This window comes from Octodon degus, unplaced genomic scaffold (genome assembly GCF_000260255.1).
Source record: "Octodon degus isolate 3935 unplaced genomic scaffold, OctDeg1.0 scaffold00164, whole genome shotgun sequence".
Classification (NCBI taxonomy): Eukaryota; Metazoa; Chordata; class Mammalia; order Rodentia; family Octodontidae; genus Octodon; species Octodon degus.
The window spans coordinates 2,428,510-2,444,786 of record NW_004524740.1 but is presented as its reverse complement, the minus strand read 5'-3'; the positions used below and the strand labels follow the sequence as shown (position 1 = coordinate 2,444,786).

The 16,277-nt window shown below is 50.8% G+C and overlaps 1 protein-coding gene across 2 annotated transcripts in view; it reads left to right on the top strand.

Moving 5' to 3' along the window:
- Positions 1 to 2,142, top strand: part of Mrm1 (mitochondrial rRNA methyltransferase 1) — a 7,109-nt gene extending 4,967 nt beyond the window's left edge. For both annotated transcript variants that reach the window (XM_023703107.1, XM_004643062.3), the window contains 3 exons: positions 966 to 1,098; positions 1,195 to 1,314; positions 1,569 to 2,142. In XM_023703107.1, the coding sequence (XP_023558875.1) occupies positions 966 to 1,098; positions 1,195 to 1,314; positions 1,569 to 1,654 (339 nt within the window). In that variant the 3' untranslated portion in view covers positions 1,655 to 2,142. The remainder of the gene's footprint in view (positions 1 to 965; positions 1,099 to 1,194; positions 1,315 to 1,568) is intronic.
- The last annotated feature ends 14,135 nt before the right edge of the window (positions 2,143 to 16,277 follow it).

Sequence of the window (16,277 nt, the reverse complement as noted above, 5' to 3'; positions counted from 1 at the left end):
TCTCTCTCTCTCTTGTTCATTCTTTCTTTCCATGTGTTTGGTTGTTGCAGGGTCTCACAAAGCAGCTCAGATTCATAGTGATCCTCATGTTTTTCAGCCTCCCCAGCACTGGAATTATAGGCATGTGCCACTGTACCTGGACTCTGTGGCCTGCCTTGGCGGGCAGGGCCAGTGCATCTTGTGGTGGCAGGGATGAAACCTTGGTCCTTAAGCTTGCCGAAGCTTGCCTAAGCAGGCTCTTTAGTCTGCTGAACTATCTCGCTGGCCGCAACATGTTTTTTTCTAAACTAAAATCTCAGTGTTCAAACTTGCTTGCAGTATTGGCACTTTGTGATAAATAAGAATGTTTGGGTCTGTGGTTTGGGTACTCCATCTCTAAAAGCCTTCCCATCACTGTCCTACCATGTGTGGTCATTGTTCCATCTACCTTACTTTTTCTCCGATATGCAAGGGAAGTGAGGCCTTTGTACGAGAAGATCTCTGCCTGGAACGTTCTTCCCCCATATGTCTGTGTGATGCTCTCTGATCATCTTCAGATCTGTACTCAGACCTTCAAGGAGGCCTTTCTTAAATGCTTTCACAAGGCTGAGATTTGGGTCTTTTTTTTCTCCTGGGATTGAATCCAAGAGTGCTGCATCCCCAGCCGTTTTTTTCTTTTAATTTTGAGACAGGGTCTCACTGTGTTTCTGTGGCTGGCCTTGAACTTGTAATCCTCTGATGGCCAATAGAGTGGCTAGCATGCCTTGTGTGCACTACTATGCCTGGCATGGTTGGTGATGTTTGTCCCTGGCCTTGTCCCCAATTTCTGGGGACGACCCAGGCCTGGCTGGGTGGAAATATTTAGTATTCACATTTGTAAGTGTTGACTAAATTGAATGGACCTGAGTGAATGCAAGGCAGACTCCTCCTTGGCCAGGGTTCTGATGATGACTTGGTGAGCCAGAGCTTGGTGTCTTCTTTTTCAGGCCAAAGCCCAGCAGGGCTGGCTCGTAGCTGGCACCGTGAGCAGTCCTGTGCCTGAGATTTCCCAGTCCTCGGAGATCCCTATCACTAGTTGCAGAGAGTTCCTCTGGGACCGGCCTACCCTTCTCGTGCTGGGTAGGTCGATGTCTCTGCTTCTCTGTGCGCACATACATGGTTCTTGAGCACTTGGGTGTCCAGCAGGGCTTCCTAACTTCTGCATGTGCTCTGCAGGGAGTGAGGGCTCTGGTCTGTCCCAGGAGGTGCAGGCCTCCTGCCAGCTTCTCCTCACCATCCTGCCTGGGCGCCAGCTCCCTCCTGGACTGGAGTCTTTGAATGTGTCTGTGGCTACAGGTGAGCCTTCTTTCCTTTCTCAGCACCCTCATCACACAGATATAGCTTCCCTCTCACTCCATTGTTTTTGGCCCGTCCACCCTAACCAAGTTACTAAACCTTGCTGTGTGTCAGTTGCTCTATGTACAAATTGGGGAAAATACTTCCTTTTGAAGACGAAGTGAGGAAGGTACCTAGCAAGTGGCAAAGCCTTCATCCGTGGTCCTTCCTCTCTGCTGTCCGTCTCTCTTTCCCTTGTCCTTCTGTCTCTGCAGGAATTCTTCTTCACTCCATTTGCAGCCAGAGGAAGGGTTTCCCTGCAGAAGAGGAGAGCACAACTTCTCTAGGACCCTCCAGCTGAAGGACCCAGAGTGGCTCAGCATCCAGGACTGTCTTTGGGATCAGAAAACGAGAGGTGCAGAGGGGGCTGAGAGGCCCTCGAGGTGTGGGCGTGGCGGAGCTGCGATGGCTATAGTTCTAGGTGCATGCTGGAGTTGACCTGTGTGTGCACCTAAGCCCACCACACTGACTACAGTGAACTAGGGACTGGAGGGAACTTCGAAGTGGAGACCAGCACAAGTTCAGTTTCCTGTTGGTACTTTAGCTGTTGGACTTGCAACTGGAGATGGTGGTTTGCTAATTTCCAGGCTGGTCAGGAATGAATGGGGTCTGTCTTCCCTGGCCCTGCCTGGAAGGCAAAGGGAGTGTGTGTCCCATGAGTGTGACAATGTAGAAGGAGGCCCTCTGTGGCCCCTGAGCGCATGTGTTTGTCACCAGGTGCCTGGAAGCCCTGGGCTGTGCCTACCACTGGGGTTGTGAGGATGAAATAAAACTACTTGTAGTCCTGTAGCCACCCAAGGGACAGGAGAGTGTCTCATTCCTCCAGAAGGTGGCAGCCTCACTCTTTCATCCACAATTTAGGGGCTGCTTTGACAGCCACCTGGGGGACTCCTGGCTGCAGCTCCACCAGACAGGGAAGATGAGCAAATACCTTGCCTAACTGCGACACCCCCCCACACCCCACCTCCAGTGACCCAGCAGTTAATCCATCTCAGTGGAGGGAAGCAGTGAGCCAAAGCCCTCTGAGTCTTCAAGGTAGTGAGGACAGGGTTGTTTATTGTACAAACCAGACCCACATGGTGCTCCTTTGTCAGGGTCCTATGGTGGGGCAGAGGCTGTTGCACAAGCAATTCGGAGTGGTGGTTCTGGTCCTGGCTGCACTGTGGGCCTACCTGGCTAGCTTGAAGCAGACATGCTGCCCCAGCAGCAGATGCAATGGGTCTGGGCACAATGTAGGCACAAGAGGATCCTTCCTTCCTTCCTTCCTCCCTCCCTCCCTTCCTCCCTCCCTCCTCCCTCCCTCTCTCCCTCTGCCCATCCGTCCTTCCTTCTTTCCTTCCTTCCCTCTTTCCTTTCTTCCTTCATTACAAAGTTGTCCAGGCCAGTCCAAAGATGTGATCCTCCTGCCTCAGCCTCCTCAGTACCACCGTACCTGGCTCAGGCAACAGGATTTTTAAAACTCCTGGAAAAGAGTTAATGTGAGAATTGGTAGAACAGTATAAGACTGACACCGGGGCCAGATAATTCTTGACTGAAAGAGCTGCCTTGAGCATGGTAGTGGTAGGACATTTAGCAGCCTCCCTGGCGTCTACCCTCTAGACACCAGGGCTCTGTTTCCCCTCCAACTGTGAAATAAAAACGGTCTCCAGACATTGCCGTGTCATCCCAGATGGAGAGCCTCTGGCTTGGAGTGGGGTTGGGAGGATAGTGACTCCAGCCCTGTGATCCTGAGCACTGGGTGACCTGGGGCAAGTTCCTCATGCATCTGAGCCTCGGCTTCCTCCTGGACCCAGGGGGAAGAAAACTACTTTCCTGGATTCCTGGGAGGAACAGCAGGAACTGATGCTTTGTATGTAGTAGGTGCTCAACCAGTAGTACCCCTTCCCTGTGGAATGTTTCCAGTGGATTTACACTGCAATCCTGCTGTCAACGCCAATTTATTTATTTTTGTATTGTAGGACAGGGTGTTCAGGGTCTCACTGTGTAGATCATGCTTGTACTCATAGTGACCCTCCTGTTTACAGCCTCCCAAGCGCTGGGATTACAGGCGTGCGCCACCACGCCCAGTCTCTGTCAATGCCAATTTAAAGCCAAATTTGGATTTGTTTCAAAGGGACCAGTGGCCGGGGAGATGGCTCAGTGGAATAAGCGCTTCCCTGGGGTCTGAGTTCAATCTCGGTTCCACAAAAAAAAAAAAAAAAAGTCACTTTACAGTCAAAGTTTCCTTCTCAGGAATTCCTCTCAAGACAAAGCCCTTCCAGGAGTCCTCTGTTGCTCATCAGCATGTGTCCTTCTGAACTCTGTCCCTCAAAGACATGCAGTGTTTGGGCTCTGCTCCTGCTGTGCCCTTGGCCGGGATCCTAGTGTAGTAATTTTTAACTGTGGCTGAACCTCGGAGCTGTGGGGGCAGGGACAGGGAAAGTTTCTAGTTTTCCGGATGTCCAGAGACACCAGACTCATTAATTAATAGTGTCCGGGGAAGGAGCCAGGCATGGCTATTTCCAGAAGCTCCCCAGTTGGTACTGTGCCACGAGGCTCAAGAGTCGCTGGCTTTTGGGCCACCCGCTCCAGTGTGAGCGGTGCTCATTTACACCCAGCTGCGCACGCGCACCCGTGCTTCACAGCTCCTTGCCTGAACACATGGCCAGCATAGTCTATCTGAGCCGAAGGGTCTTTTTAAAAATTTTTTATGTATTTGGTACAGCTTCTCACTACATAGCTCAATCTCGTAGTGATCCTCCTGTTTTAAGCCTCTTCATGCATGTGGTGCTGGGTCGAACTCTGGTCCCTGAGCTTGCTTAAGGCACTAAGCTATCTCCCTGGCCCACAGAGAGTCTGAAAGATGCGGGTTCTGAGCCTGGCTCCATGGCTCCTATCTAGATGGCTTCTTAGCCTCCTTTCCTGTAAAACACAGATTGTACCTTTAATGCCGGTTCTGTCCACTCCCTTCTCAACAGAGAAGTTATAAAAAAAAATGAAATGAGAGATGTTCAGTTAAGAATACTGTGTTGGGCTGGGGATGTAGCTCAGTGGTAGAGCACTTGCCTAGCGTGTGCCCTGGCTTTGGTCCCCAGAACTGCAAAGATCAACCAGCCAACCTATAAACTAAAGCACTGTGCACCCTAGGACAGGCACAACATCCAGTTGTGGATGGTGTGTGATTAATTTTTTTGGTTAAACATTATTTGGGGTGTTTCTATGAGGCTGTTCCTATTAAATCAGTAGCCAGCAGAGCCATGTACTCCCTAAGTGAGTGGGCCACCTCTTCTCAGCTGAAGGCTTGGATAAAACAAAAGGGCAGAATTCAAGGCCAGCCTGAGCTGCATAGGAGACTGTGTCTCAAAAATAAATAATAGGGGCCGGGGAGATGGCTCAGTGGAATAAGCCCTTGCCTGGCAAGCACAGGGCCTGAGTTCAATCCCGGTTCCACCAAAATAAATAAATAAATAAATCATATAATAATAATAAATAATAATAAAAAAATAAGGGCTGGCTAAATAGCTCAGCAGATTAAAGTGACTGCAAGCAGGCTCAGGGGCTGGGAGTTCAATCCCTGGGCCTGCCATGCTGGGCCTGCCTCTGGGATGCATTGAGATGGCAGTTCAGACTGGGTGTGGTGGCTCGAGCCTGTAATCCCAGCTCTTGGGAGGCTGTAAACACGTGGATCACTACAAGTCTGATCTAGTAGTGAGATCCGAAACACCCTGTAGACCCTTCCCTAAAATACAAATAAATAAATAAATAAATAAATAAATAAATAAATAAGCAACCATCCCCCAGGTAAGAGAATCCTGCTTAGGGCTCAGCTGGATGTGGACTCCTGGTTCTTCAGCTTGCTGACCTCTGCACATGCACTGAGCCGCAGACTGTCCTGTCCCCTGGCACTTAGATGCAGGCTGGACACACATCCTCACTCTCCTGGGTCTCCAGCTTGCTGACACACCCTCCAGATCTGCCTGCCGCCATAATTGCACGAGCCAGTTCCCTATATTAAATCTCTCTCACCCCCCCCCACACCCTTGTTTGCTGTAACTCTGATGAAAAATGCAGGTAGCCAGCACTTGCTCCCTGTGGGCACTGAATTTGCCCTCTAGGACCAAAGGGAGGATTGAACCTAGAAGCTGGTTGAGCTAAGTCAGAGGGGGAGAAGAGCATCGGGGAAGAGCCTGACTCCAGCTGTGGAATCTTTGAATTCCAACTCTAACTTGCTAGGAGTGGAAATATAGACAAGCTCCTTAAATTCCGAGTGTCAGTCTTTCATCACCTATAAAATGGGACTAGCAGCAGCAGCCACTTCACAAGATTGTGGAATGATTAAAAGGGATCTTACACAGAAGCCTTATGCCAGGAGGATGGTTGATGTCCTCAGAGCACCTAGGGGCGGCCCTGGAAGGCAGGGCACTGGGCCGTGCTCCTCTTCCAAGCTGGCCTCAGTTTTCCCATAGGTTCTACAGCCCCTTTCGGTTGTAGCACATGGTGGGTTACTCTGAGACTGCTGGAAGGACTTGGGGTGGGGAGGGATTTGAAAGGACAATTACAGGATTTTTTTTGGGGGGGGGGTCACCCATGGCTTTCACTTCTACATACACCCTTGCTAAGAAAAGAAGGGTTTCAGAAAGATTTGTGGTTGGGACGCAGTACCAAATGGTTGAGTTGGTATTCTCAGCTCAGAGCAGCTGAACCTATTCATACCCCCTCCACCAGGGACGAAAGCTTTTTTTGACAGGAGGCTAAATTGTCAAATCTCCCACCCTACAGTGCGGGTCCTAAACTAGGCACACCCTCTCCCCCCACCAGCTCCAGCAGGGCCAGACTCTGGGGATCCCCACAGTTTGTAAATGTAATCAACCTCGAGGTCTCTCACTTCCACAGGTGCAATTAGCATGCCCATCTGCTAATCCCTGATTAATGATGTTTACAAACATGGACTCTGGCTTGCCACGGAGCTATGCTGTCCCTCCTGCCTGCAGTTGGAAGGCAGGGTTCTTCTAGAAATGGCTCCCCACTTCTTCAGACCTCCCCAGCCCAAATCTTTTCCTGTCCTTCTCCAGAAGTTAGCAGAGCCAGGGCTCCCCCTTCACCCTCTTTGGAACCTCACCCCAGTTCTCTTTGGGAACACATGGAAAAGAGACTGAGAACAGACAGACTTCAAAAGCTTGGTGATGGGATCCTACCCATCTTCCTTTCTTCAGTTCTGGAACCTCAAGGACACACAAAGGACTCACTGCCTTTCTTCACCAGTCGGGGTTCAGACGGGGTCCACATGGACACACCTTGCCTCTGAGTGGAGTTGCAGTGCATGTGTGTCAGGGGCGCAGTACCAAAACAGTGGAGAACAAAGACTTCTGAGCCAGACAGGACCGGGCCCCAGGATAAGCGCTCCTCTTAGGTGCTATACTTGATTGAGCTTCAGTTTCTTCATCTATGAAATGGAGCTAGGAGGAAGGTTTATAGGTAAGAATTAATAATAAGATTAGGCAAAAGACAGCACAGTGCTGGGACGCAGTAGGTGCTCAAGAAATGGGAGCTGTTTGCTGCAATGGAAATGATAATGATCCTGAAAGGAGGTCTCTGAAGCTGCAGTCGCTGGAGGACTTCTCCCCTCCCCCCTCCCCAGGGAGAGGGGCAAGTCCCAGCTCATTACTGGTGGGGGCTGGAGTGGAGGTGTCAGATTGGAATCACTCCTGGGTCTGTTCACAGCTTCCCTGTTTCATTAACACCTCCCTGGTGGTCTTGGGCTCCTCCTGCTGGGGGAGGCCTCCAGAAAGTTCTGCCCCTCACTGCTGTGCTCCAGATGTGCACAGAGGGGGTTTTATACTGGGAAAAGATGGCAGCCACTGGCCAAGAAGCTGTCATTGTCCCCTTCTCCTAAAGGTTCTGCAGGCGTGTCCAGGGGTCCTGGGATCTGGGCAGCCCCTCCTTTACTCCTTCCCATCAGTGTGGGAATCCATAGTTCAATTCTCTTCCTCCCCACCACATCTCCACCCTCCCCTTCCTCTTCCTGCACTCGGAGTTCTGCAGAATTTGGGATGAATATGGCCCCTTCCGGTCCCCACTCACCTCTTCTTATCTGGGTGACCTTGAGCTTGCCATCTGCCTTTCCTATGAAATAAGGATAGGATACCTTGCAGGGAGTTACCATAGTGCTCCCTAAACCATAAATGCTCGTCAGTTGGTATCACCATTGTTTTTGGTTTTGTTTTATTTTTAACCAGGGGCAAAACTGCTATCAGAATTATCTTTTTAAAGCATCCTAGGGTTTCCCTACCTTGTCTAGCAGATTAAGGTTCCCCACTTTGGGAAGACGGGGCCCAGTTGCTGAACTGGGACCAGAAGATTCATATCCCAGGTTCTGCAGCAGCTGCTAAACAAGGGCTCCTCTAGACTGAACCTCAAAAGGACTTGACAGAAATCCTGTCCTTTGCCCCTGCCTGTCTGCTGGGTCGCAGTATTCCATTTCACACAGGGTGTTCACCGGCCGCATGGGCTGGGAGGAGGGGCTGACCCGGCTTTCTCTAGACACCTCTGCAGCCTCTGTGGCCTCTCAGGCTCCTGGTCATGAAAAGAGGTGCCCTTCGTGGTTTACCTGCAATTCCCAGAATGCCCATCTTTCCCTGAGAAAGCACAAGCAGAAAGACACAGACTTGGTCCCTTCTTGCACATAGCCTCACGTGAGATCCCACCGCTGCCCCTACATCGGCTCCCACAGGGCCCTGCAGACAGGTGAGTCACCCCTTACCCCACCCTTGCACGCTCAAGGTGGAAATGAGCTTTACCGATCTTATATTCCAGGTCCCAGCACATTGCCAGGCACATACTAGGTGTTAAAACAATGCATGGACTCACAGATGTGTCCTGAGGATGGAGACTAATTGCCCCTTCCCCTCATAGTGGGTTGGAGGCCAAGTCCCTCAGCATGTTTCCATGGAAGGCCTTGACCTTCCACTTTGATGCAGTGTCAAAAGAGGCAAGTCACAGATTATCCCCAAAACATAGCTGCTCTTGATTCTCTGGAACAGGAGTGCTAAGGGATGATTGAGAATAACTATGTTCCCTGGACCAGGTCCCCATAGAGCCCAGCCTGCACTACGCTGAGACCATCTGTACCCAGGCCTTGCAAGATGGCCCTGCCCATAGATACGAGTGCTAGCCGGGCAGGCGCTATGAGAGGACTGGATCTGGTCTAAGTCTGAGCCCTGAAACTGACACTTAAATAATCTCCCCGTGGTGGGTGTGGGACCTGGAAGCCAGCTAGGTGCTTGGAGCAGAAGGCAGAGGGGTGTGGTGAAAATAGTGCTGATGTACAGTGAGTGTGCCCTTTTCACATCTCACAGTAGTACAGGCCTCATTTCGTGTAATCCTTAAGGTACTCCTGAGTAGGCACCGTTACTGACCTTGGGCAGGAAACTTGGAGCGTGGAACTTGTGGGTCAGAAGGGTTGGGAGGGAAGAGGAGGGAGCACAGAGGCTGGGGCCTGGCTGTGTATATAGGAGACCTCAACCAGATCTCCTGAGCTGCCTTGATCAGCTCTAAGTGGGCTGACCCAGTGCAGAGCATAGGACTCTTTCACTTGTTTCCCTGTGAGCTGTGATTGGCTGGTTTCCCAGCCTGGGAGGCCAGCAGCTGCAGCTCAGAGGGCTCTTGTGGGATGTGGTAAGAGCTTCAATTCCCTGAGACACCAGGCTGAGGTTCAAACCCTGAGATTTTTCTCCCAGATCTCAAATCTACAGCTTCGGATGAGTTTCTTTTGAACTCCATTTCCTCCCTGTAAGGTGGAGCCTGTAATGGCTTTCTCCTTTGTTGTGCTGGGGCCTAAGAGAAGGCGCCCTTCACTTTCACCTTGGCTTTCAACAGCCCTTTCTGCTGAATCTCTTCTCTATCTCTGCTGTTTTCAGATCTCAGTTCTGTCTGCTGTTCAGGCTGGGTCATGGGGCTCCAGGTAGCAGCTCCCTCTGCTGGCCTGGGCCTGCACTCCCTGCCGGTCCCTCTCCCTTTACCTCTTCCCTGGCTCCCGTTCCCCTGGGGGCTGATCGATGGCATGGCAGCCGCTGGTTATTGATTGGGGTGGGTGTCCAAGTGTGGCTGCCAGAGGCCGATATTGATGCACGGAATTAGTGCTGAGGCCTGAGAGGACTGGCAGCTGGGAGCCTGGGGCTGCAGGGAAAGAAGGTGGGTCTCTTCCTCCCCCCATGCGACCCGGGAGTGGGTGTCCTTAAAGCTGCAGACCCCATCTAGATAGGAGTGGGTTTGAGGGTAGATGTCAAAGGCTTAGCTCGCGGCTGTCTCATAAGCATTTATTGAGCACTTACTCTATACCAGCTGCAGATACAGAAGACAGCAAGTCAGGGGGCTGGGGAGATGGCTCAGTGGAATAAGCGCTTCCCTGGCAAGGGCAAGGGCCTGAGTTCAATCCCCGGTTCCACAAAAAAAAAAAAAAAAAACCAACAACAACAACAACAAAAAAAACAGAAGACAGCAAGTCAGAAAAAAAGTAGAATATATAGCATTCTGCAGTATTTTAAAAGTAGAGCAGGGAAAAAGGAAAATGGGTTGGGGAAGTGTAGTTTCAAATAGGGTAGCTAGGACAGGCCCCACAGAGAAGTGACCTTAAGGGAGACCCAAAGGAACAGAAGGAGAGAACATTCAATGCAGTGGATACGCCAGCTCAAGGGTCCTGGAGGGGTGGCTGTGCCTGGAGTCCTCTTGGTGCGTTCCAATGGGGCTGGGGCAAAGTGAGGAAGGAGAGTGGGAGGGAATAGGGCAGGAGACAGGTGGCAGGCCACAGGTTGGCATGGTGGGCCTGACTGTCAGCCCAAGGCTGCCAGCCACCCCAACTCCAGGCTCCAAAGTTGATTCTAGAACACAGGTCTACTGCCCCCACCATGCTTGGAATTCATGATGATGGTGACCCTGTCCCAGGCACATCATCTGCCTTATCGGTGATATCCTGCTCTTGACTGTCAGTTAGGCTCTATCGTTACTATTGTAGAGCTGGGGAAACTGAGGCTCACAGACAAGTGGCAACTTTTCTTAGGTCACATTGCTCGGAAGCCACACCCTCATGACAAATCCAAATCCATCTGACTCCCCACAATCATTGCTTTTGTTGGTGTGACCCTGTTAACCATCTTTAAGCGTCCAGCTCAGCAGTACTGAGCTCACTCGCGTTGCTGTGCAGCAGATCTGCACCTTACCAAACCGACATGTTACGCCCTTTAGCAACAGCTCCCCACCCCCCAAAAAATCCCCACACAACAGCTCCCCACCCGCCCCTCTATTGTCTATCTCTTTGAAAGTGACAACTTTATTATTAATAGTACCATTTGGTGCTGAGGATGGAGCCCAGAGCATCACTCATGTTGAGTCTGTGAGCTCACCACCGAGGCACACCTCGAGCTCTGACAATGTATACTGTGTTTGCAATCCGATGGTATTTTTGTGATTGGCTCATTTCACTTAGTATAATGGCTTTGACGTTCATCCCCATTGCAGCATGTGTCACAATTCTCTTCCTTTGCAAGACTCAGTGATACTCGGTCGTCTGTATAAGCACATTTGCTTATCCCTTCTCCAAAGCGTGGGCACTGAGGTTGCTTCCTCCGCCTGTGAGTAATGCTGCCCTGGACATGGGTGTGCAAATACTACTTAAAGCTCCTGCTTTTAGCAGCCGTGGTGGCACACACCTGTAATCCTGGCTCTTGGGAAACCGAGGTGGGGGGATGGCAGGGTCAGAATGAGCCTGGAAAACTTTGGAGACTCTGCCTCAAAATAAAAAAATAAAAATTAAAAGGCCTGGGGTTGTAGCTCAGCAGTAGTGCAGAGCACTTACCTAGCATGCTCAAAGCTCTGGATTCAACTCCCAGAATGAGAGGGGAAAAAGGATCCTCTTTTGGCAATTCTATTTTTGATGTTTTAAGGACTTACCATACAATTTTCCATAGCAGCAATAATACCATTTTACATTCCCACCAAAAGTGCCCAAGGTTTCCAGTTTTTCCACATTTTCACATAGGTTATTTTATTTTAGATTTTTAATTAATTTATTTTAATAAATAATAGACTGGGCTGACAGTGGCCAGGGCTGGCTGGGCATGTGATGCTGGGGATCAAACCATGGTCCTTGTGCTTGCCTAAGCTTGTCTAAGCAGGCTCTTTAGACCGCTGAGCTATCTCACTGGTCTCCAGTTATTTTATTTTATTTTTTTTAATGTAGCTCTCTTAATGGATATGCAGTGGTATTTCATATGATTCTGTAAGGAGGGCTTTTGTCTTTGTTTTTCTGGATTGGCTCCTGGGGCTACTCCATTACTGAATTACCCTTTTAGCCTTCCACTGAGGTTTCATTTGCATTTTCCTGATGATTAGTGACAACGAACATCTTTTCATGTGCTCGTTGGCATCCCTATATTGTCTTTGGAGAAGTATCTAAATCTTAATGTCTGTTTAAAAATACAGCATGCATTTCTTTTTTTTGGCTGTTGAGTTATGCAAGTTTCTTATGCATTCTGGGTATTAACCCCTTATCAGATGTGCGATTGGTTCGTGTTTCTTCCCGTTCTTCGGGTCGCCTTCGCGCTCCATGGGCTGTTTCCTTCAATGCATGGAAGTGTTAAATTTTGATGAAATCCTGTTTGTCTTGGGTTTCTTGCTACCTGTGCTTTTGGGGTCATAGCCAAGAAATCATTGTCAAATCCATCTAAAATTATCGCTATTACCAACTCCTCTGTGTTGTTAATAATTCCGCTGACACTTTAGGTAGGTGAGAGGAATGGGTTGGAGCAACACTTCCAGTAACTGAAGAGACAAGGATGTGAATGGAAAATGGAAAGCTTCTGCTTCATGCATGCTTGTGTTGGGGGGCTGGTGACTGTGGCCAAAAAGTGGCCTTCATGAGGCCCAGTGATGACCCCGCAAGCAGGAACAAACCAGTTGGAGGCTCAAGGAAGCGGGATTCCAAAGGTGGGAATGGTATACCTTAGAGGTAGTAGGCTCCCTGTCATCAGAGAAGTCCAAATGCAAAGGTGAATACTCAGGTAGGATATGGCCCAGGGGCTTCAGGCAGAGGGTCAGAACCTTGGGTTGCTGGCCTCTGACCCCTTCCATGCTTCTGTAAAGAAGGAAGGGGCTCAAGTTTGAGCAAGAGGGGTGAGGTGGGTTGCAGCTGACAAGACTCAAACCCCAAGGCCCAGGGAGGTCTTATGTCCTAGCGTCTACCTGGGCAGAAGATTCCCCTGAGTTCCTGTCCCCTGAAGTCTGAGCCCACGCTCTGGCTCAGCTGCCCATGGATCTGGGAGAACTGGGCTGCAAGGCAGAGGAAGATACGGTGCCTACTGGGTGCTGCTTGTGACCGAATGGAAGGAGCATAGAAGTTAGAGCCTAGAGATTGTAGTTCAGATGCTGCCACTGCCACTCGCCAGCTGTGTGGCTCTGAGCAGTTTCTTTAACACCCCTAGTTCTAATTTTCTTTACCCAGGAAAGGGGACAGCCTCTTCCTGCAAGGTTTTCTGCAGAATGTCACTTATAGGTGCTTAGGCCCAGCAGACACTCAACCATCTGAGCTGATCAGAATTAACTCTGAAAATTGCCTCTCATCATTCCAGAAGCCAGTGACACTGAGTGGCCGTATACCCTGTACCCTGTGGACCACTTTCTTCTGCCCTTGATCCCTGGCAAACCCTCAACCTCTCAAATTTCTTCTGATGGTCAGGAGTCCAGGCTCCTAGACCCAGAACCCAGCTGGGCCACTCTGGACACCCATGCCAGCTTGGGGTTCCTCTGAGGGCCTGGTGAGTGGGCTGGATGGCAGACTGGTAACTTCATGCCTGCCCCTCATCTGTGCCCAATGACCCAGGGGTTCCCTCCTTCCCCCCCCAGGCTTCCCGGCTCTGCACCCTGTGCCCTGTTCATCTCCTTGCATGCTGCACCCAAGATCTCCCACATCACCCCAGCCCATCATGGCAAAAAATCAAACCTCATTAAAGGCCATTGATTTTCTTTCAAATTTGCTGTGAGTACACTTTGAGGATCCTCAGTTTACTGCCCACTTCTACCTTGAGTCCCTCAACTATCAGTGCAACTTTTCTGAAGCACAGAGGCAGGGCCAGGGCTGGCAGGTGGTACTGGGGGGCCATGGAGCCCTAGCCCACCTTGGCTTTCCGGTGCAGCAAGACCCTGGGTATGCAGAGGATCTCTTGGGACTCTAGCTGTCCCTGCCTTCCTACAAGGCTTGTGAAGAAAGGTGTGTATTTCTGTGTGTGTCCATCTCTCTGTGTGTATGTTTGTGTGGGCTCTTTGTGAGTGCCAGACAGTGTGTTCCTGTGTATCTGTAACTCTGTGTATGCCTCTGCGTGTGTGTGTGTGTGTGTGTGTGTGTGTGTGTGTGTGTACCTATGTGTGAGTAGTGCAGGGTTCAAGGCTTGGCTTATATGAAACTCAGTCCCCGAGATAGCCTGGGGAAGGGGCCTCACTGGTGGTGGCCCAAGGCAGTGCGCTGAAAGGGGCTTGGGCTTCTCTGCTCCTCCCTACTTACCTTGGCTCCTGTGTCATCTTTGAAATGAGACACCCAGATAACTTCATTGTGGTATCAGATTCAGGTCTGCGGGGGGCTGATGGGAAAGTTTCCAGGCCTCATAGAGAGAAGGCATGAGTTCCTGCTCTGCTCCCAGCAGGAATGAACACCCTGGGGTTGGATGGGTGTGTACTCCTGACCTGGGAAGCCTGGAGAGCCAGCTCAGAAGGCTGGGCAGCCAGGGTGCCCTGGAAGAGGATGGGGGCTGGAGTCTTCCAAGGTCGTATTCCTGAGTGATATCAAACATCCCATCAGGCTTATTGGGAAAAAGTCACAGAGATCTTTGGCCTTCGTAGGATGGCGATGCTTGTGCCCTGGTTGTAGGCTGAACCACTCCGCCCTAGCCCTGCTGCCAGGGCCGGAGCTCTGCTGGATTGTCCTTCAGAGTTCAGGGACTCTGCTGAGATACTCCAAGCCCCAGAGTTGGCACCGGATGGAGCCTCCTACAGATCCAGGGCATGGCAAACATCTCCAAGCATGCGCCCTCATGAAGCTGTGCTCTCCCTCCTGGCCCAGCCCTGTTCAGGCTGTGATTTCACAGCTGTTCATGCCTGTTTTCCCTGCAGCCTCTTTCAGGAAGCTGAAAATGTATCTCTGGATTCCAGAGACAGGCCCGATTTATGGTTCTGGGAGAAATATTTAGGCCTTAGACAGTTTGGTTGTGTTAATTATGGAAATCTAAAGATAATCTATATTTAATGCTGAATTTTGTCAAATTTGCTAAAGAATTAGGGGAGCGTGTGCAAACAGTGACACTTCAATGAAGAACAAGGTGCAATTAAACTCTGAAATTTACAGTGGAATAATTGGAGAGCATGACAAATATAGTTATCAGCAGCAACTAATTAGGGGTCTGCTCGAGGTTTCTTGGCTTGATTAATCTCGCCTGGGTGCTAATAAGTTATGTGGAGCAGACATGCTGGTTTGCAGCCTGCTACTTCTCATCCTCACTCTTGAGTACTTGGGGGATGAGAATGTGACCGATTCAGTCCATCCTCCAGGACAGCTTGCCCTAAAGGGGAGGTTGAGTTGCGAGTGGTGCACTTCCTATGCAGAGACCAGTTCTCCAGCTAAGGATGGGGTGACCACCATAAGCTGTCCCATCATACATCCTGGGGTCTCACTGGCTAGTTGTTCCTGGTATCTCACTTGTGGGTTGCTGGGCCAGGGTGGGGGGAGAGGCTTGGAAGCTGAGTTCGAGGGCCTTTCTGAGCCTCTGTGGGCCAGATTTGTTCCCTTGCTCTTGGAATAGCTTGCCCTGATGCCTATTTCCACTCCCCACTTTATGCCCCATGGGAGGGGTGCTAAAAGCCCCCTGCTTTGCCTCCCCGCAGATCCCATGCACATCCTCCTTGGCTGTGGCCTCCCTCACTGTCCCCTCCTGGGAATCAGGCCACACCTGATCTTCCATGCTGCTGACTGTGACAAGCCTGAGATCGTTGATTAAAGTTTAGGCCAGAGCTGAGCTCACTGCCCAGCTGGAGTGTGGCCAGCACCCTGGGCACCGCTGCCAAATCCTGCTGTGAAGCCAGAGCAATCCCTCTTTCTCTCTGCCTGTCATCCTACCTCAGCTTCTGTTTCTTCTCTGTCCTGGAATACGTCTTCACACCTGCTGTCATTGTCCTTCTGTAGGAGTCCCCCTAGAGGGCTAGCTGCAGAGAGGAAGGGACCCCCAGATCTTTCCCCACTTCCACCCACCCTGGCCTCAGAAGTTCTGACTGCCAGGCTGTCCCTTGGGGTCCCTCAAAGTGGGATCTGCCAGCTCTGTGCATGGGCCCTCTACTACCTGAGCAGCCTCCCACCTTTGACAGGATTGGGACGCAGACTGGCAGCCTCAGGTGAAGCTGAAGAAAGTGAATGGGAAGTCTTGGTGAGTGTCTTGATGTCCCAGAGCACTCAGAACAAGTGTGGGTGTGAGCCAGCGTATGTGGGTCACAGTAGATTAGGGGGAGAGGTGACTGAGGACAGGGGCCTCTGGGCTATGCCCCAAGGCCTCTGGCCAGAGGCCAATGTCTTCTCTGAGGCCTCCATTTCTCTCCCTGCTTTCACTATGAAGAACTCTGGGGTCCAGGGCTGTTGTTGACTGTGCCAAGTTTTGACTCCCTTCTTGTAGGTCGTGGATAATTACTTCAGAACCGCTGCCTCCACCCTACCCAGTGCTGCCTCAGGTCCTCAGCGCCTGGCTTCCCTCCCAGGACAACTCCTCCCTTCCAGGTCCCAGCCCCACATTTCAGGTGGACTTGCTGATCTTTTTGTTCTCCTAGTCTTTTTCTTTTCCTCCTCCTCCTCTTCCTCCTCCTTTTCTTCTTCCTCTTCCTCTTCCTCTTCCTCTTCCTCTTCTTCCTCTTCCTCCTCC